Source organism: Podarcis melisellensis, assembly GCF_964234715.1.
Source record: "Podarcis melisellensis genome assembly, chromosome: 2".
NCBI classification, from domain to species: Eukaryota; Metazoa; Chordata; class Lepidosauria; order Squamata; family Lacertidae; genus Podarcis; species Podarcis melisellensis.
The window spans coordinates 24,780,621-24,801,549 of NC_138529.1; the positions used below are offsets into that span (position 1 = coordinate 24,780,621).

General features: G+C 41.9%; 1 protein-coding gene across 3 annotated transcripts; it reads right to left on the reverse strand.

Annotated features, from left to right (window-relative positions):
• Positions 1-3,830: 3,830 nt before the first annotated feature.
• Positions 3,831-16,508, reverse strand: LOC309363500 (uncharacterized protein). Of its 3 annotated transcripts, none has more exons than XM_081899894.1 (4): positions 16,199-16,508; positions 12,540-12,594; positions 8,080-8,289; positions 3,831-4,665 (listed from the first exon to the last, which is right to left on the reverse strand). In XM_081899894.1, exons 1-4 carry the CDS (start codon positions 16,250-16,252, stop codon positions 4,298-4,300), a joined length of 687 nt encoding a protein of 228 aa, XP_081756020.1. In that variant the 5' UTR covers positions 16,253-16,508; the 3' UTR covers positions 3,831-4,297. The 3 variants fall into 3 exon arrangements, with proteins under 3 accessions (XP_081756020.1, XP_081756019.1, XP_081756021.1); XM_081899893.1 differs by lacking the exon at positions 16,199-16,508 and adding an exon at positions 14,808-15,048; XM_081899895.1 differs by lacking the exons at positions 12,540-12,594; positions 16,199-16,508 and adding an exon at positions 11,007-11,040.
• Positions 16,509-20,929: the final 4,421 nt, after the last annotated feature.

Sequence of the window (20,929 nt, forward strand, 5' to 3'; positions counted from 1 at the left end):
AAACACCAGGGCCTGAAGGACTTCTGAGTCAGACTCGTTGGTCATGGGAACACCAACGTACACAGAAAATATAAAGAAGAAGAGTGATGCATGCCCAGAACAGATTGACATGGTTAAAAATAAAAACAGCATACTTCCTTCATGAATGTTTTGAGGATGACATCATTGTATGTTGTGTTATGATGTTAAAGGAAGAGCTACAAAGAGTAAATCATTCAATGTTTGACCTGTGTGGGATAGTGATCTGTTCAGCAACAGAAATGATATATTTATCAGAGATTTTTTGGGGGACGTATTTGGGGGTGGAAATGCTGTTGCACATGAATTTGTTGTCATGGAAGGCTTGGAAGCTTTTACATCCAAATTTCTTCCTGGATTTTGGCGTTCCTGGAGTTATCTGGGCAGGCATCGGTATGCATCCTGCACTATCCTTTGTCCTCCAGACAAACTATTTAGCATTCATTCTGATTTGCTTTCATGAGGCTTGTGTTAGACTATGTCCGATCTTTATTGAACATTTGTTCTGATACACTTATGAGGTGTTCAGATGACAATGAGAATTCATCCTGATATGCTTGCAGGCTGCTGATCACCTATTCCTATTAATCATTCATTCATCAAATACTTTTAAATTCGTTTCCATGTCACCTGACAAAAAAGATGAATTTCAGAGATGAATTTTGGTGTTTGTTGTACTTTGGTGGCAGAGTGCAATACAGTGGTATTTAATATGTTCTGGAGGTCCGTTCTTAACCTGAAACTGTTCTTAACCTGAAGCACCACTTTAGCTAATGGAGCCTCCCGTTACTGCCGTGCCACTGCTGCGCAATTTCTGTTCTCATCTTGAAGCAAAGTTCTTAACCGAGGTACTATTTCTGGGTTTGCGGAGTCTGTAACCTGAAGCGTCTGTAACCCGAGGTACCACTGTATGTGCTTGATTGTCTTTCACCAAGTACTGACTGTCAAAGTACAGGCACCCCAAGACAATCACAATGCCTTGGCTCTGGGTTATTTTAAAAGCTTGGACTATCCACACTTAACAAAAACATATACTTGGCCATGTTACACCCATGTTTTGATACGTATTTTTGAAAAATAACATGTATGGTGAAACTCATTTTAGAAGCAGCCCTCAATAAGGCTTACTTTAACTAGATAATCAAGTTCCACATTTAGGTTTGAGAGTATTTTGTTCCTTAAAGAAAGCCAGAATGAGAAAGTTAATGTATTCCATGAGGTATATACATGTACATTTAGAAATGCCTGGGCAAACTGGACTGAGTCAAACACGGAATAAGGGTGAGGTTTGTGGTGTGTAATTATAGACTTCTTTGGCTGTGTAAAACTCTCAGACACTGAAGACTAATGGCTCACAAGACATCCCATTAAATGTATTGTACTTGTGTGCAAACACTGCAGAACATCCCCTGCCCAGCTATTCAGCTTCCATGTGGTAGGGGGCAGAGGGAGATAGCTCCCTTTGGCATAAAAGAACATTCTCTATGCCAGGGTTATCCAACCTGGAGCCCTCTGTATGTTGTTGAACTCCAGCTCCCATCCAGGCCAAGCCGTCATGGCCATGGTAGAGCTCCCCTCATCAGTTCTCCTTTCCATGCCACCCTAACCACCACCACCCAAAGGCAAAAATATCAGGGCACAGTTATGACTACAGCCTCAGACTTACCTGGGCGTAAATCCCACTGAACTGTCAGTAGACTCGCACAGGATTCTGCTGTTCCATTATGAATTTTACTGTGTAGTAAAATTGTGTACAATGCAAAGGGAAAAGGGCCTCATTGTTTCCCCACAAGGTGCCAAATTGCCTTCTAAATTTGCAGCTCTCAATTTTATTTATTTAATTTCTATACCGTTTTATAGTTCTAAGAAAAATCTCAAAGCAGTTTACAGCATATTAAATCAATAAAACATAAATAAAACAATCTGAAGAAAGTCAAATATAGAGTATACAGTCAAAGCAACATAACAGAAAACTAAAATATTATCTTAAAGATTTCAAAATAAAACAAATGCAGTGGTGGTGATGCAGTGAGGAAGGGATTTTGCCTCAACACTAATGTTAATTAATTTTGTTCTTTATAATTATTGTGCTCCTTCATGGATCACTGCCTTTCCATGGCGAAGGGGCTTGAATAACTCAGAGAAGCTATGAGCTATGCCGTGCAGGGCCACCCAAGATGGACAGGTCATAGTGGAGAGTTTTGACCAAACGTGATCCACCTGGAGTAGGAACTGGCAAGCCACTCCTGTATCACTGCCAAGAAAACTCCATGGACAAAGACAACAGGCATATAAAAGTTATGTCGCTGGAAGATGAGCCCCTCAGGTCGGAAGGCGTCCGACATGCTACCGGGGAAGAGCGGAGGACAAGTACAAGTAGATTCAGAGCTGATGAAGCGGCTGGGCCAAAGCTGAAAGGTCGCTCAGTTGCGGATATGCCTGGAAGCGAAAGGAAAGTCCAATGCTGTAAAGAAAAATATTGCATAGGAACCTGGAATGTAAGAACCATGAATCTTGGTAAGAGAAGACTCCCTGGAAAAGACCCTGATGTTGGGAAAGATTGAGGGCACAAGGAGAAGGGGACGACAGAGGACAAGATGGTTGGATAGTGTTCTTGAAGCTATTAACATGAGTTTGCCCAAACTGCGGGAGGCAGTGGAAGACAGGAGTGCCTGGTGTGCTCTGGTCCACGGGACACGAAGAGTCGGACACGACTAAACGACTAAACAACAACGACATAAGTATTGTGCTTTGAGGGCTATTGAAAGAGAAGGCAAATGAGGGGCAATGCTAGAGAATGAGAGACCATTTGCTGAAATATAGCAAAACTGGGTAAGCAGTTCTCGGCACTGCTGAAAATGTTCATTTAAAAACTGAATAGTTTTAGCTCAGATGAGATGAAAACACTATATCTAATCTCTGTAGCTGATTTTCACCTCCTCAGTGCTCACGTGGAGCATCCTGTTCTATGGGGTCTTGCTGATAGTGGCCAGAGCCAAATGTGTACACCAAATTCTCTTGGGGGTGTTGACCTCCAGTGAGCCATATTCAGAAGTATTAATTGGTAAGGCACGCCATAGACACAGATCTGGGATCACATTATCCTTTTGGTGTGGTGTCTTTTTCTGCAGGACTATACAAAGTCCTCTTAGATCAAGGATGATACATCCTTTGTTCTGAGGGTCGCACACAGCCCTCAGTGAAATCTCATGCAGCCCTTGGCTTAATGTTGAAAGACCTCTGCTAGCACCTAGTTCAGACCTCTTGGAAGAGTGATCAACCATCTCCTGGCAGTCCACTTCACAACAAATAAGAGAGAGAGCAGGGCCGGATTTAGGTTTGATGAGGCCCTAAGCTACTGAAGGTAATGGGGCCCTTTATATGTCCAGCTGTCCTTTGTCAACAGCAAATTGTCACTGTTTTTTGTGTTGAATATATGCTATATCGTAATTTATGGACCTAATAGGTATCTAAAGCCATTTTTGTCTTATATTTTTGAAATGTACACCCAGTTTTTTCTTTAATTTTTTTTGGGGCCCCCAAAAGAGTGGGGCCCTAAGCTATAGCTTGTTTAGCTTATATGTAAATCCGGCACTGGGAGAGAGAGAACAGGGGGGCTGTCCGTGCCCACTTTTTTGACTCTGATCCCATGCACCCCCAGCATGCAGACCCCAACAGATGACACCGCAGGAAATTTTGCCTTCTCCAGGTAGCAATGGTTGCCTATCCCTTTCTTAGACCACTGACACACAGAACATCAAAGCATTTGATATAACTTTGAGCTTGAATACCTAACAAGCTCAAAGAGCAGATAAACCAAGAAAAAGCATTTATTTGCAAGTCAGAGTAAATAAGAAGACATTGACAAAATATACCATTTAAAAGAAAAAGAAAAAGTCATTCCAGCTTCCTTACTCTAGCTATCCACTGTTCTCAATTTTCAGGGCTGACTTTAAAGACTGCATGGATCACTGTGCTATGAGCTAAATATTTCCATATCAATTATGATACAAATATGTGGAAAGAGACACCTAACCAGAAGTGATGTGCTTCTTCATTCTTGCCACTAATTTATTGGGAGGTTCTGGAGAACAACTCTATGGCACATCTCTGGTTATTTTCTGGCACATGGTTACATCAGCTCCCTCTTGTAGAAACCTTGTGGTCACTTTTAACTTCTGTGCAATTTTTTTTTTCATCTTAAGTATCTGTCGCAATCGCCTGAATTCATCTTTGTGGTGAAAAAGGCAGAATAGAACAGGTTCCTTCTCGTTTCATTTTACAAGGTCAGCCCCGCTGATTTGGACATTTCCCTAAGCACACTATTGGCTTCTTCTCTGAACTCCTTGGAAAACTGTTTGGCCCGGCTTGTTTTCTCAATATTTTCTCTCAGGTTCCCTTCTAGCCGTATCCGGTCTAGGTATTCGGAGTTGGCAACTTTTACTCTCTCCACCAATGACTCCTGGTTCTGAAGCACCGAGGAGATCATTTCCTGAAGCTTCGTTTCCATGCTGATGACTCCTTTGGTGGCACGGTTCAGCTCCCCCACCTGCTGCTTAGCCCACTCCAGTTTCTCAGGGACCTTTTCCTCCTTTGCATCCAGCCAGAACCTGTATCCCTCCATATGCACCTGCACATTGCAAGCACCTGAAAGACAAAGCAGTGGTTAAGCTCCAACTTGACGTAAGTCCAAGAAAGAAGGCTAATTGTGTTAGTCCCAAGAAAGCTAAACCCTTCAAGCAGCAAAGCTTCTAACAGTGGCCAGCTGTCAAAGATATTGCCATGTCATGAAATCTGATTATTTCCACTTTACTTATCAGAGACCCGGTTTTATACCTACATATATGTCTGTGTGCATGTGAGCTGTAATACAGTCATTTGGCAATATTAAGCCAAGATTATCCATGCCACTTTCTTGTAAGAAACAAATCCCTGGCATAACCCCATTGGCATGCTCTTCATTGAAGCCACTCTGGTGAATTTGACCCATAATCCCATGGCTTTTTCCTGCTATTCATTCAACACAAAACTATCAGGTATTGGGTAAGTCTCTCTAACGAATTCTGATCTAATCTCTTTTCACATTGCCCTCTTGTCTCTCTCATTGTTAGTTTCACAAACGCTTGGCTCTTCTTTCTGAAGAGGGCATTGTTGAGCTTTTGGCATGAGTTTAGAAGGCTGGCATTACATAGGAAGGATTGGATTTAAAGGCATGTGAAGAGGTAATACACAGGAAGTCAAAATCTAAAGAGTGGGGAAATAATATAATGCCCTCCTGGATACAGCATCGCCATGTAATGTGCAACCCAGTCAATAGGTTATTCAACAGGAAAAAATAAACCTACAATCCTTAGCATCTTGATAACTTACAGAGGCAGAAAAGAAGGAAGCTGAATTAATTAATCCAGCCAAGTTTCTCCTGAAAAGGAGCCTTAAAGCTAAATTTCTGCACATATGACCCCCCACCCCCAGTTCTAAACAGCAGGATCAGTATATCTGCCTGGTAGCTGACAGAACATTCAACAACATTAGCACAATGTCAGATCTTTTACCGCTTCATTGTGTCCAAAATTCACCATTAAACTACAAGTGTTATTCTAATCCTGCGAATGATTTTAACTGTTTACAATGGTTTTTAGGATAAATAAGCTGAATCCCATGCACAGCATGGATGCTAATTTTAGGATTGGGCTGACTGTTACCTAAAGATTGAATTGCCGCTGAGAGATCATGTCTGCTATCTTTGCTTCCACCTTACATTGCTACCTAAGAGTAGCACAAATCATCATCATTTTATTATTTGTACCATGCCCATCTGACTGGGTTGCCCCAGCCACTCTGGGCGGCTTCCAGCATAAGAAATGGTCAAACTAATTTTGGATGGCATTTGGAATGTAGGTAGAGGTAAAGGAAAAAGACCCCTGGACAGTTAAATTAAATTTGACTATGGGGTACAGTGCTCATTTTCGCTATCAGGCTAAGGGAGCTAGTGTTTGTCCACAAACAGCTTTCTGGGTCATGTGGCCAGCATGACTAAACAGCTTCTAGCACCGTGATGGAAGACAGAGTGCAAGGAAATGCCATTTACCTTCCCTCTGCAGCAGTACTTATTTATCTACTAGCGCTGGTATGCTTTCGAACATCTAGGTTGACAGGAGCTGGGACAGAGCAACAGGAGCTCACCCCACCCCACGGATTCAAACTGCCAACCTCACAATTGGTGGTTTAGACCACACTGGCACCCGCATCTCATTGGGAATGTGATGCTAACAAACAGCCCACTCAAAGGACAACAACTTCTCTTTATTTGAACCTGATGGAGAGGCTGGTGCAGAATTTATCTTAAGGTAAACATCCACAGTCTCCTGGCCATTGAGCCAAATGCAACATGGTATCAGAAATAAGAGAATTGTGTCATGATGTGATATTTTGATGCTACAACGTATATAAATGTCCTTCTTTATGATGGACCAGGTGCATGAATATATAACTGTATCTCTGCAGTTATGTTCCACCTCCTCATGGGTTTCTTGCATAGCTTTGCCCCTTGCATAACTCTGTCCCCAATCTTCCTATTCTATGCTTTGACAGGGTGCTAGAATAGGGTGACATGCTAGCCTCTTTACATGTCCCTTGCTACTTCAGCCCTGCCTGCAAAGTCATGTTCCTCCTGGCGCTGTGGGTTAAACCACAGAGCCTAGAATTTGTCGATCAGAAGGTGGTGGTTCGAATCCCCGCAATGGGGTGAGCTCCTGTTGCTCGGTCCCTGCTCCTGCCAACCTAGCAGTTCGAAAGCATGTCAAATTGCAAGTAGATAAATAGGCAGGAAGGTAAATGGCGTTTCCGTGCGCTGCTCTGGTTCACCAGAAGCGGCCTAGTCATGCCAGCCACATGACCTGGAAGCTGTACACCGGCTCCCTCGGCCAGTAAAGCAAGATGAGCACCACAACCCCAGAGTCATCCACGACTGGACCTAATGGTCAGGGGTCCCTATACCTTGTTCAGATTAAGATCTGCAGCAGAGAGCCCTCTGTATGCATGCAGCTCCCCACAGGATTTTGAACCTTGACCAATTCTGGTTGTAAATCATGTGCGGAGTCTGCATACATAGAGAAGGATACCAGCTGCAAACATTATTCTGAACATGCCAAAGATGGTTTAAAACGGAAATTGCTGAATTCATAAAAAGGTATATATTTCCTACAAAAGAGACACAAAACTTTTGATTCCTGTGTTTGCTAAAGCTATGCAATATTAGAAGTGCTGAGGAAGGCAGCAGTATTTTTTTTAATCATGGGTTTTTATGGGCATTTCCCATAAAACTTGGGCTGCTTGCCCTCTACACATGAGTAACATGTGAAAAGGGCTTCAGTGTATCATAAAACAGCCTATTGCTATGATATCTGGGCTCTGCAAATATGATATCTGGGACGCAGGTGGCACTGTGGTCTAAACCACTGAGCATCTTGGGCTTGCTGATCAGAAGGTCAGCGGTTTGAACCCCTGCGATGGGGTGAGCTTTCGTTGCTTTGTCCCAGCTCCTGCCAACCTAGCAATTCGAAAGCACACCAGTGCAAGTAAATGAATAGGTACAGCTGCAGTGGGAAGGTAAACGGCATTTCCGTGCGCTCTGGTTTCCGTCATGGTGTCCCATTGCACCAGAAGCGGTTTAGTCATGCTGGCCGCATGACCTGGAAAGCTGTCTGTGGACAAACACCAGCTCCCTTGGCCTGAAAGCAACATGAGCGCCACAACCCCATAGTCCACTTTGACTGGACTTAACCATCCAGGGTTCCTTTACTCAGACATGCATTTGGGAACCCAGTTCTTAATCTTGTACCATCATTAAAACATATGGTAATGTTCCTATTGATGCTTACATAGGATCAGGTCCTGACATCTCTTACCAACCAGATGAAGAGCTGCTGGGCAACCCCAGGAACAAAGACTGAACAAATCACCTCAGGTTCACGCATAAACCAACAATGCTAAAATGGAGGGCTTGACCTTCTCCATTTTCACACACTATATTCTTCAGCATCATTTTTCCCACTAACTTACTATGCTCTTGCTGTATCTTCTCTATGCATACAGAAAGACTGCTTGCGGGCGAACAGCAATAGGTGTCTTTGAGGTCCCGGATGGTTTTCCGGATAGCCATGCAGTGGCATTGCTGCTTGTTGAAAGTCTCAGCGATGTCAGTAAATAGTGTGTCAATCTCAGGCACATTGACCAGTTTCACAGCAAAGGGTTTCTCTTTGTTGAAAAGAACTAGAAAGATGGAAGCCCATAGAAACTTCTGGTTAGTGTGTTATGTTAGGGGGTAAAAGAAATATGGAAACCACAACAATATTTAAATATGATTCCTGAAACTAACAAGAATTAAGTACATAAGATGGATCAGTACAAACAAATTTACAGAGATTATCTTGTTCCCATTCCTTGTGCACTGAAGTACATATATATATATATATATATATATATATATATATATATATATGCTTTCGTAGATTTTCACGGGTACAGGAATGCAGGTTTTGGTGTCCTCGGGTGTCTTCCCGTGTAAAAGTTGGGGTGTCTAGGCGACGTTTCGACGAGGTCTCACTCGTCATCTTCAGGCTGGTGCTTTCGGCTTCTTGTTACTGGAACAGAGCAGGATCTCAGTGTTTGAGTTCCTATAAATACTGTTGAGGGGGTGTGGTGTATAGCCTCCAATGTTCTGGGCAGAGAGGAAGTTCCCAGGCTAGTGTGCCTTTTCTTCTTTTGTTCCTTAATTACTTGAGGGATATCTTGAGTGATTTCTTGAGTGATATCCTGAGTACCACTTAGGTGGGTCATTAGGTGTGGATTAGTTGCTAAAGTCTTTGTGTCTTGACCTCTTGAACTTTGTGAAGAGTTTTTCTGAGAAGATGGCTGTACTGCACTTAGTTGTGCTCTGGCTTGGCTTCGTGTATAGGGGCGAGCTGTGGTTTTGTGGCCTGTGTCAGCCAGATCTGTGTAGGGATTGCAGGGGGGTGCAGCATCCGGAGGTGCCACCATGGTTTGGCTACTGGATGGTGTCTGTAATTTATCTGTGGAGAGGGTCTGGGTTTGGGTCTGGTGTGGTTGATTGGTGATAGCGTTCTGTGTGCCTCTGGATCTGGTGTCAGTTTTTGTGGGGAGGGCTAATTTCCAGATGTCTGGCAAGCGGGATGTGTCGTCACGCTTGTTCATGTTGTGAGGGTGTTTCTCTATCTCGATGGCTTCCATGATTATTCTCTTGTGGTGATGTTCCATGTTAAAGAGCAATTTGGAATCTGCAAAATTAATTTCGTGTCCTGTTTCTTTCATGTGTTGGAAAAGAGAGGAAGTTTTTTCTTCTTTTTTGACGGCATTCTTGTGTTCTGCGATACGTGCATTTATTCGTCTGTTTGTTTGTCCAATGTTTGTCCAATGCCCAGCCACGTACATTGGACAAACAAACAGACGAATAAATGCACGTATCGCAGAACACAAGAATGCCGTCAAAAAAGAAGAAAAAACTTCCTCTCTTTTCCAACACATGAAAGAAACAGGACACGAAATTAATTTTGCAGATTCCAAATTGCTCTTTAACATGGAACATCACCACAAGAGAATAATCATGGAAGCCATCGAGATAGAGAAACACCCTCACAACATGAACAAGCGTGACGACACATCCCGCTTGCCAGACATCTGGAAATTAGCCCTCCCCACAAAAACTGACACCAGATCCAGAGGCACACAGAACGCTATCACCAATCAACCACACTAGACCCAAACCCAGACCCTCTCCACAGATAAATTACAGACACCATCCAGTAGCCAAACCATGGTGGCACCTCCGGATGCTGCACCCCCCTGCAATCCCTACACAGATCTGGCTGACACAGGCCACAAAACCACAGCTCGCCCCTATACACGAAGCCAAGCCAGAGCACAACTAAGTGCAGTACAGCCATCTTCTCAGAAAAACTCTTCACAAAGTTCAAGAGGTCAAGACACAAAGACTTTAGCAACTAATCCACACCTAATGACCCACCTAAGTGGTACTCAGGATATCACTCAAGAAATCACTCAAGATATCCCTCAAGTAATTAAGGAACAAAAGAAGAAAAGGCACACTAGCCTGGGAACTTCCTCTCTGCCCAGAACATTGGAGGCTATACACCACACCCCCTCAACAGTATTTATAGGAACTCAAACACTGAGATCCTGCTCTGTTCCAGTAACAAGAAGCCGAAAGCACCAGCCTGAAGATGACGAGTGAGACCTCGTCGAAACGTCGCCTAGACACCCCAACTTTTACACGGGAAGACACCCGAGGACACCAAAACCTGCATATATATATATATATATATAAATGGAATTTCCCTCTTACATATTTACAATTGCACACCTATTTTTCTTGAGGGGAGGGGAATCCTTGAAATTATTACATTTTACTTGCCAAAGCTACCCACTTGCTTAGCAGTGTGCCAGTGGCATTATCCCAAATTATTTCTGTGAGGCTTAGCCTTCATGTGGTGTGCTTCAAGAATAATGTTTATGGGCATTCTTGTTTCGTGAAATGTGTTAAATGGCCAGCAGAAATGGCCAATTGAGAAAGGTGCAATCTGATAGTGCCATATATTTCTTTTCTATATCCAAGGAAGTCTGGTTCTCTAGGCCATGTCAGAGATGTTGGGTTGAATGAACCATTAGTCTGGCAAAGTGCGACTGTTCTTCTTGTGCAATGATGACTATGTAGGTTGAGGTTTTCAAGTACATCCTAAGGAAAGTTCAGTGCCCAGCTGCCATTAATTTTAATGGAAACTGGCACTCCAAATCCCTCGGAGTCGGCTTTGAAAAATCACAGCCATCATATCCGGAAGGCAGTTTCAACAGAATAAGCACGGGAGCCATAATTAAACCTTGAATTATCCAATTGAAAATCAGACCAGTGGTTCCATGACAACACAGTTTAGACTAGAGTTTATTTTTCAAACCTGCAGAACCTAATTGCATCTTTCCAAGCAATGGAATACATGATCCATTTGCTGGTAGTATTTCCAGCAGATGTCACAGAGACTTTTAAAAAGAAAAAAGGAGAGAGAAAGAGAGAGAGAGAGAGAGAGAGAGAGAGAGAGAGAGAGAGAGAAAGAAAGAAAGAAAGAAAGAAAGAAAGAAAGAAAGAAAGAAAGAAAGAAAGAAAGAAAGAAAGAAAGAAAAAACAAACTCTGGTCATTTTTTTGTCTACAAAGAATGGTCACAGTATGCATCTCTACTGCCAAATTCATTCTGAGAACATTTGAAAAGTATCTCATTTCTGAAATAACAAAATAAAATAAAACATTTTTTTTTTCTTTGAATGTGTTTGCGGGCAGCACTTAATTCCACATTATTTTGGAAGAACAAATCCAATCCAGCTTTCTGAAATGATAGTATAAATGTAAATGATCTCATTTGGATTAAGCACCACTGTACAATGGAACCAAATTTTTGACTATAGGTGGTTTATTCTTCAAAATTAAAAGTATCACATAAAGAGAGAGAGAGAGAGAGAGAAAGTATAACATATTTTAAGGAAATGATTAGAGTAATTAAATGTGTAAGATATATTGAAGTGGTTCATTTTTTTCACTCTCTCTGTATGTTTCACCTGCTTCTGTAGGGTGTAGTGCGTTGTATTTTCCTGAATTTAGTTTTACTAAACGTATTTTATTTTGGAGCATTTTATTTAAGCACATGAGATGAATTGTATATTTGATTATGTGAGATGAATTATGACAAATGTTTGGTATGGAATATTGTTTATTGCTGCATAGGGTGGAACGGAAGATGTATATACCTTTTCTGATTCTCTTAAATGTTCAGTTTTCCCAAAACTGAGCCTAGATATAGTCAACAAAAATATTTAGAACCTCTACAGCTTGATGAAGCTGAGAGAAATATGTGGGGTATGGATGCATGTCTGGAATAGGAGCCAACTTCCAGGGGCCAGTGTCTCTTCAGCTCCCTCAATAAAATATTTGAGTAGGGCTGCCATACATTCAGGGTTTGTTTGTTTTTTTAAAAAAAAGTTAATGACCCCCTCATTGCCATTCAAATGGTGTGCATGCACTGTGCCATGTGATTGATTATGCAGGGTGGGACTGACTTGGGTCCCCTCAATATTTCACCCAAGTTAGCACCGCTGAGTTTGACCTGCCGAAAGATGTAGAGTGCATTTGAAGTGCAGATTGGTGCTGGGCCTAATCTAAAATGTAGGGTAACTTTGGGAGCACGAATTAGAATTTCCTTCATGTAGATCTTCAAGACTCCTTGCTTTGAGCTCACTCGCAGCTATTCCCATCTTTCCTCTGTGACATTGTCATGTGACTTGCGTGACATGTCCTCTGACATGTGCTCTGTGACATAGCCACTTCCGACTTCAGGAGGAAGTGGTTTGGGGGCTTACGGCCCAAATTACAATTGACATACATAAAAGTATTATGAAATATAGGAAAAACAAAAGCAAGTAAAATGACTCAGAATTTTACCACTTTTGGTGCCTTGATGAGATTGTCTGGAGTGCTGTGCATTGAGAGGTTCCCTCTGTGAATACAGCAAAATATTTCGAAATAAATGTATACTCTTTCCGAATCCACAACTCATTCTACTACTCTCCCCTTCCACAGTTGGCTCCCCTCTGTTGTATTATGTGTTGCAAGCCCTTCAACCTGCCCTCTTGTGCTTTGTAGAGTGCAGTGCACACTATATTATTTTTATTACTAAAAAATAATAATAATCCTGTTTTCCACTATTTGGACTCAAAGCAGTTTTCAACAATAAAGTATACAGCACAGTCATACCTCGTGTTGCATTAGGTTCATGTCACATCTTTTCAGCTTGCGAACGTCGCAAATCCATAAGTGTATACTTCCGAGTTTTGTTGCGCATGTGTGCACAGAAGTGTTCTGCATGCTTCACATATGCGCAGAAGTGCTCTATTGCGCTCTATGCTTGCACATAATCACTGCTCTAGTTGCGGACTTTTTAGGGTGCAAGTGGCACCCTGGAACGGATCGTGTCCGCAACTGTATGCAGAACATAAAGCATAAGTTAAACCTCCAAAATGTAGAAATCTCAGGAATTTAAAAGGAAATCCCTGCTCACATGCAGCTCTGGTACACTCTTAAGAGTTTGGATATCAGTGCTTCGAGACCAGTGATGGCCAAACTTGGCCCTCCAGCTGTTTTGGGACTACAATTCCCATCATCCCTGACTACTGTTCCTGTTAGCTAGGGATGATGGGAGTTGTAGTCCCAAAACAGCTGGAGGGCCAAGTTTGGCCATCACTGGTCTAGACATATAGGATGAAGTCGCAAGGGCTCTGGATGTTATGTTAAGCAGAACTGTGAACGTGGAAACGCTGAATATATTTACTAGAGTTGCAAGCCTTTTAAGTCAAGATCTGTGAATAAAGCTCTTATGAAAGGAGCAAAACTTCTGATCACCTGTAACAAAGTGTTTCACAACCTTTAGGGCCTGTCATCTTACACCGCCATTGCAAGTTTTGAAGTGTGTGCTTTGCTTGTGAGTTGACAGACCTTTCCCATTCCCTTTGGAAAATTACCGGCAGGTTTGCTGCATTACATGTTTCGCTCCACTTTTTTTCTGCTTTTCCATAGAGAAATAATAATAATAGTAATCATTATACTTTTGGAAACTTTGTAGGAAAAAGGATCCTGCCAAAAAAAAAATCTGATTTTGGGTGGAACAAAGCAATGACCTCTGTCTAAGCAAGTGTAGCATGCCATGCCATCATTCAGAGACAGAATCATGGCAGGAGCAAAGTTGTAGATTCACCTCCAGTAAAGGTGGAGTAAGTAAAGGGTTTTTTTAAAAAAATATTTATACCCCACCCTCCCCAGCCAGAGCCGGGCTCAGGGTGGCTAACACCAGTAAAATTACACTCCTTTGGGGAGGAGGACTTTGTTTCTGCCGATATATTAAGAATTAGCCAACAAATGTCTGTTGAAAGTGAGGAGTTGTTTTTGCAGAGCCAAATAGAGAGATGGTTATTTTGCAATATTCATCTCATCACTAGGTGATGGAAGTTTTAACATATTATTGAGCTTTTTTTAAAAAATGTAGAGATTGCTTTGGTTTTTAATTATCATCTAAGGGACCTGCAGCCAAATCTATGGCTGATTGCTTGGAATCAAATATATTATTCTTCCCCATCACTACCACTCAAAATCCAGCCTCTCACCTTTCTTTTCATTCTTCTCAAGCCTTCCTCAACCTGATATTCAGATGATGCTAGGATATAACTCCCATCATTCATGATCATTGGACAAGGAAAAGGGTGCAAAGCCTCTGGAAGGATCAGGTATGGGAAGAATGCTCTAGAAAGTACCTGCCCAATTCCTACACTTTATTTATTCCTTTAAAATCCTGTTCCCTTTCAGTCGCATGACCTCAATCTTCTATTCCTTTCCTTCCTCTGTCTTTGCTTCCTCTCTTTAAAATCCAAGGAGCTTAGTAAATGCCAGACAAAACCTATTTCCCTCTCCCTCCCTCCCTCCCTTTCTTTTGCATCCACACACAACCACACCAGGGCTACACTTTAGAAGCTGATGACTTCTAAAAGCTTCATTGTGTCCATTACCATAAAGTCCCTTATTATCAGCAATACAGATAAGTGCTGCAATCATAAACACAACTGCTTGGAATTCCTCATTGTACTGTAGGATTGTGCTGCGGTTACATTCATTGGTGATCCCTTGTTACCATTATTCTTGTGTTCTCTCTTAAAAACGTACAGTTTGCTTTGGCCAGCTTGTCCAAAATATGCAGCAGCTGCTGCTGCTACTGTTAGCCCCGCCACTATCATCAGTGTGGAGATCTATCACAATGAGGTAAAGACGAAAAAGATCCACTGAAATAAGCACAGTGTGAAGCTGTCCCAAAAAGTAAACTTTTGAACCTACATTATTCCTGGCTGTCAGAATTACGACATCATTATTCAGCTTCCCTAACAGTTTCTGATACATGTCTAGCTTGTTATACTGGGTTTTCATCCTCCTTCATGCATTTATTTACTAACTTTGCTGGTCTCAAAGTTAAGCAATTTGGATTTTTAGATGTGGGGTGGATTCAGTTACTTCATCTACTGTCACTGAGATGGACTTCAGGCTGTCTTACTTTCAAAATCAACCAGTGGGTGACCCTTTTGTAGGTCCCAATGATGGGGCAGAAATTTATTTCATTTCACAATAGTAGGTGGCCCTGCTAAATTTGCACTTTTCGAAACAAAAAAAAACCATCTTTCAAAATTCACACCTCTCTGAATTTTGTAATGCAGCCAAGTACAGTGGTACCTCAGGTTACATATGCTTCAGGTTACATACGCTTCAGGTTACAGCCTCTGATAACCCAGAAATAGTGCTTCAGGTTAAGAACTTTGCTTCAGGATGAGAACAGAAATCGTGCTCTGGCAGCGCGGTGGCAGCAGGAGGCCCCATTAGCTAAAGTGGTGCTTCTGGTTAAGAACAGTTTCAGGTTAAGTACGGGCCTCCGAAACGAATTAAGTACTTAACCCGAGGTACCACTGTAACGCGTACAAAAGAGGATCTACAAGGATAAAATGCCAGGTCATGTTTTTGGCAGGAAGGTGTGGGAAACTGAACAGAGAGTAGGTTCACTGAGCACCTTACGACATCTTTGAGCGTGAATGGCATTTCACAAGACTTTCTCCTCAGGGCTCTGGGGCCCATGAGCAAGGTACAGTGTGCCTCTGAAGCAAACATGTCTCACCCAGCTGGAATTGTTGGCCCTTCCCACAAACATTAACAGGTGTGGCTTAGGGATAGCGGCTGTTAGAACCACTGCCCTCCCCCCTGGGCAGAGCCCCCCTACGCATGTGATCCTGCAAACTTTATTTTCCTGCACTATCATGTTGCCTCTGTGGATTTAATCACAATAAACATGGCCCTAGTTCAACCCACTAACCTGTATCTAACCTCTTGATTTCTGGCAATTAAATGTGCATCTGAAGCATCATGCACCTGCCTGTTTGATTTCTCTGTACAAACTGAGCTGTCCTGTTTCCTTTTGCTAACAAGATTTGTTAAGAGCAGCTCAGGATTTGCGGCACTTTTGTTTCCCCCAATGTTTCCCCCCTTGTTTGTTTTCCCCAATGTTGATCTCTTACCTCTCTTGAAGCAACTTGGAAACAGGGACAGCAGCAGCAGAAGGAGACGGACATGCTTTTCAAAGCTACAAAAGAGACCCTTTTTCTTTTCTTCCCAAAGAAAGCAAATGTTAATGAGAACTTGTCAGGTCACGTGCCTTAACGAGCATGCACCCAACCTTGATTAGAATTAAAACAACACAACAAGTGGCAGAAACCTTTTCAAAATCATTGTACGTGGCACGGCAAACTAGGGGCAGGATTCACGGTCAAGCTGTGGTTCTCCTTGCATATTTTTCTTTGGAGACATAATTGTCCCAGACAAGTCAGACTTGTTCCTTCAGCAAACAAACTCTGCATTGTCCAACCCTCTGGACTTTAAAATGTTACTTCCTCTACACTGGCACTCCTGGAATGTACCATTGCCTCCAATGGGGGTGGAATAGGGAGAACAGTAGAAGGAATATTCCAATGTGCTGACAAAATGAATCTCACGTGCTATCTAAGCAACTGCTCAGTGCCGGAAAATAAATCAGCTTCTGGTTTTTATAGCAACAGTATATTGTCTGCAGTTAGTTGGATGGACTGAAACTCCTGTAGCAACTTTTAACTCCACCCAAGATTGTTCTTTTTAATGGAGCTGTATGTCATTTCATCTCCTTAGGTTGTAAAAAATATATATATAGAAGGAGACTTCTGCACTCAACATGAAAAAGGTGAAAAGGTTTGTTGATTGGTTGGCTGAATGAATATTTCTGGGCTGCATTTCCAACTTATCAAGGATGTTCAGAGTGACATATGCTGAAGCACTTTTCAGATGTTTGGTTTTCTCCTCCTGAATGCGTGTATGACGGGTAGAGGGAGAAAACAGGATCCACCCCCTACCACATACCACGTGTGTCCAGTCAGCACATCTGCACTGTGTCTATCTATGCGCAAGCATGTTCCCACATGCATAGGTATATTGCAGATGGGCAATGAAACAAACATATGACAGAGAAAGAATTTGGCAGATTTACAAGACTGCCTCTGCCTGACACACTTCCATTCAAAATGTGGACAGATGTACCTGGACAGAGTGCTTAATATCAATCATATGAAGAACAAAATGATAGAATAGTGCTCGTGCCCATATTTCCCCCTGCTGAATTGCTTAGTGAATCTCAATGATTAGGACACAAATGTTATCTTGTTGCAAGTAGTGTGTAGTTCCAGGGCCAGCATACAGCAAACTCCCCTTTCCTTATATTCCACAGGTTGTCACATCCCAGTTCCAGTCATCCTAACTCCTGTTACTGTTGTGGAGCCAGACATCGGTTTTTGAATGGAGACAAGCATTCCAATCCTCACATCTAGTATAATAACGTGTGGGACCAAAACAGATTAACCTAGTTAGTGATCATTGTACAATGGTACCTTGGTTCTCAAACACCTTGATACTCAAACAACTTGGAGCCCAAACATTGCAAACCTAGAAGTAAGTGTTCCAGTTTGTGAACTATTTTCGGAAGCCGAACGTGCTCCGTTTTGAGTGTTACACTTCCGTTTTGAGTGTTATGCTGAGGTCTGTCTGCTTTTGCTATTTATTTTGCATTTTTTGTTTATGCGGCTCTTTTTGTTTTGTATTTATAACTGTGTGGAACCCAGTTCAGCTACTGATTGATTGATTGTTTATTGCTTTCATTTTATGGATCAGTCTCAGATAGTAAAATCCATGTTAAATTGCTGTTTTAGGGATTGTTTTTAAAAGCCTGGAACAGATTAATCCGTTTTGCATTACTTTCTATGGGAAAGTGTGCCTTGGTTTTGGAACACTTTGGTTTTGGAACGGATTCTGGAACAGATTAAGTTTGAGAACCAAGGTACCACTGTAGCCCAATATGACCAGTGGCTCAGCATAAGTACTATCAATTAAAACGTTCACCCAATCAGCCATTTTAAATCACAAAAAGCACATAGTTGAAAAGATCCTGTCTATCTCTGGATAGTAGAACACCCTCAGAGCAACCATTGTCAAAAGTTTTAGATAAAAATCCCAGAACATATAGATGCTACTGCCTATTATTAAGAATAGTGCTTCATTAAATCTTCACCTGTACTCCCTTGCCCCCCACCCAGATATTCTGTTTGTTATCGATGTCTATGTTTCTTCATTATTCCCTGTCTTTTTCAAACATGCTTCCCAAACTGTCTTTCACACTTGCATTCCATTCCCAATTCTCTAGCTAGTCCGCTTGGCCATATAAAATGGAACAATTAATTTATTGCCGCTTCAAACACAGTTGTTTTATTCATCATCTGTCTTAAAGGCCACTCAGATGTAGCCCCCGGGGATGTAATATCTCCATTACTGATGCCAGGAGAGAAGAGAACTCTGAATATTGGAGAGAAGCCAGATGGAAGGGTATTGCTAAAAGTGTATTTATTTGGTAGTTATGAAATGGTTAGAAGAGACCATAACATGCTCCAGCAAGTAATACCCACAATGTGAATGCAGGAGAGGGAGTAGTCCACAAAGAAAATAGCAATTTTCTGATAAATGAAAGATAGCCATCTCAAATTCCTTGTTCATGAACTCCTTCAAAATAAGATAGTAAGAAGGGCTGGAGCTTCTCCCAGTCTCCAGACTCCCTTAGTTTGACCTCTGCTGGAACTCTTCAGATATAAATACCCCACCTCTGTTTTCCATGGCTAGGAGCCTTCTTAAATCATCCTCTTCTAGATTTCGCCCAAGTTTTTGGACCTCCAGATCTCCTGGTCTTATTTCTGATGTTGGCCTGAAGCATTGTGCCTCTTCTGTTGTTCCATAGTTTAGTCATGCTGGCCACATGACTCGGAAAGCTGTCTGTGGACAAACACCAGCTCCCTCGGCCTGAAAGCAAGATTCTTTACTAGGGGTCCTTTACCTTTACCGTGGATGCACAATTTGCTGTAGTTCCTTCAGTTCTGGGGGGATTTTCTTCTTTGCACCCTGCTATGTACATTTACACAAAACCCTCGATAATCTTAACATGGAGGGCCATATTAGAAATTTCAACATTTATTTATTTATTTCAAATTTATCAAAAACACATCATCTTCATTTCCCCCCTATTTTCCCCTCCCCCCAAAAAGAAAAAGACCCACCCACCCCAGACTTCCCGCAGCTCCTCTCTCTGTTTTCTCAGCACATGTTGTTCTCTGCATATTATGAATTGTAAAGATCCTTAATTTGTCTATCTATATGTTACCAATAATAAATTTGTGTATGTTTATTCAAAATCTGCCAAGGAGTCCAGTTCATTTTGTTGTTTCTTTAGGTACTTTGTAAAAGGTTCCCATTCTTCTTTAAAGTCACAGTTGTCCTTCTCACGCAATTTGTGTGTCAATTTCGCCAGTTCCACATAGTCCATCAATTTCTCTTGCCACAGTTCTTTGGTCGGGATTTCTTCGTTCTTCCATCCTTGTGCTATTAAGACTCTTGTCATCATTGTCGCATACATGAAAATATTCTTCAGCTTCCTTGGCAGGTCTTTTCCTACAATCCCTAACAAGAATGCTTCAGGCTTTTTTTTTACAAATGCTAATTGGAACATTTTCTTCAACTCATTGTATATCATTTCCCAGATTTTTTAAATTTTACTACTGAGACAGTGTCTTATAACCCCATGCTTACCCCAGCTTAGTCCCCGACAAAGAGGAAAGCAGACAGCATGTCTGCTAAATGGGTCTTCTAGGAGAACAACCTTGTCAGTGGCTAAGTTCCTTTTCCTGGCACTCAAGCGTCGGAAACGTACAATTGAATGCCTTGATGTGGGTTATCTGTGAGAGGTTTAGTGCTGTGGCCCTACCTTATTCATGTACCCCTATGATGTTTTAGTTCATAATTCTGTATTGTGTTTTATTTCTGTGTTTTATTTCTGACTATCGGTCGAATAAAGGAATTGATTGATTGAATTTTACTACAATCCCACCACATGTGGTAAAAAGTCCCTTCTTTTTCCTTAACCCTAGGACACATTTTCAAGGATCTTAGGATTGACCCTGACAAAATCATTAAAATAATTCCATCCAGTGAACAGGCTTCCAGTGTGATGCATCCTCCTGATAACTGGACGGTAAATATACTGGGAGATCCCACGTGACCAGAGGATAGCTGAGGAAGCACTGTGTCTCTGGGTGCTCTGTGAAACACCCACCCAAGTGCCTCCATCTTCCCAGGGCTCCAGCTCAATTTATTGGCCCTCATGTGGTCCACAGCTGTGCCCAGACAATGGACCAGATCATGCATGTCCTCACTTGGCTACAGCAGTGGGTCATCAGCATACTGATGACATTTTGCCCCCAAATTCCTAATAATCACACCAGGTGGCTTCATACAGGTGCTGAGGATTACCACAGCTTTCAGTGTGGTACCTCTGTTTTGTGCAGCAGCTGCCTACAATCTGTACTTTCCACAAACAGTCAACTGCATTTTTGTTTCAACAACCTTTTCAAGCTGGGTGAAAAGGCTTCTGCCTTAGGTGCTCTATTTTTGCTATTTTAAAACCTGTTTTCTGTTGCCTTTTGCACTGTTTCTAAAACTAGTCGAGCTGTTTTTATGATATGAATTGATACACAAATGTTATCACTGTGGCAAAAGTGTGGTGGGACCATGGTATTGTCAAAATCCTAGCAGTACATTGTCACTCTACCCTGCCATTATCTTAATTCTTCCTTCCCAGCAGAGACAGACTCTTTACCAATTTAATAAACCAGCACCAGTCTATAGAA

What these genes read in the sequence shown, in the direction of transcription:
- LOC309363500 (XM_081899893.1), bottom strand. Translation starts at nt 15,038, where the DNA reads ATGTATCAGAAACTGTTAGGGAAGCTGAATAATGATGTCGTAATTCTG. An exon ending in CAAGCTGGCCAAAGCAAACT is followed by an intron (nt 12,595 to 14,807) that starts GTACGTTTTTAA and finishes CTGTATTCACAG; the next exon opens with AGGGAACCTCTCAATGCACA. An exon ending in GAAGATACAGCAAGAGCATA is followed by an intron (nt 4,666 to 8,079) that starts GTAAGTTAGTGG and finishes TTTGTCTTTCAG; the next exon opens with GTGCTTGCAATGTGCAGGTG.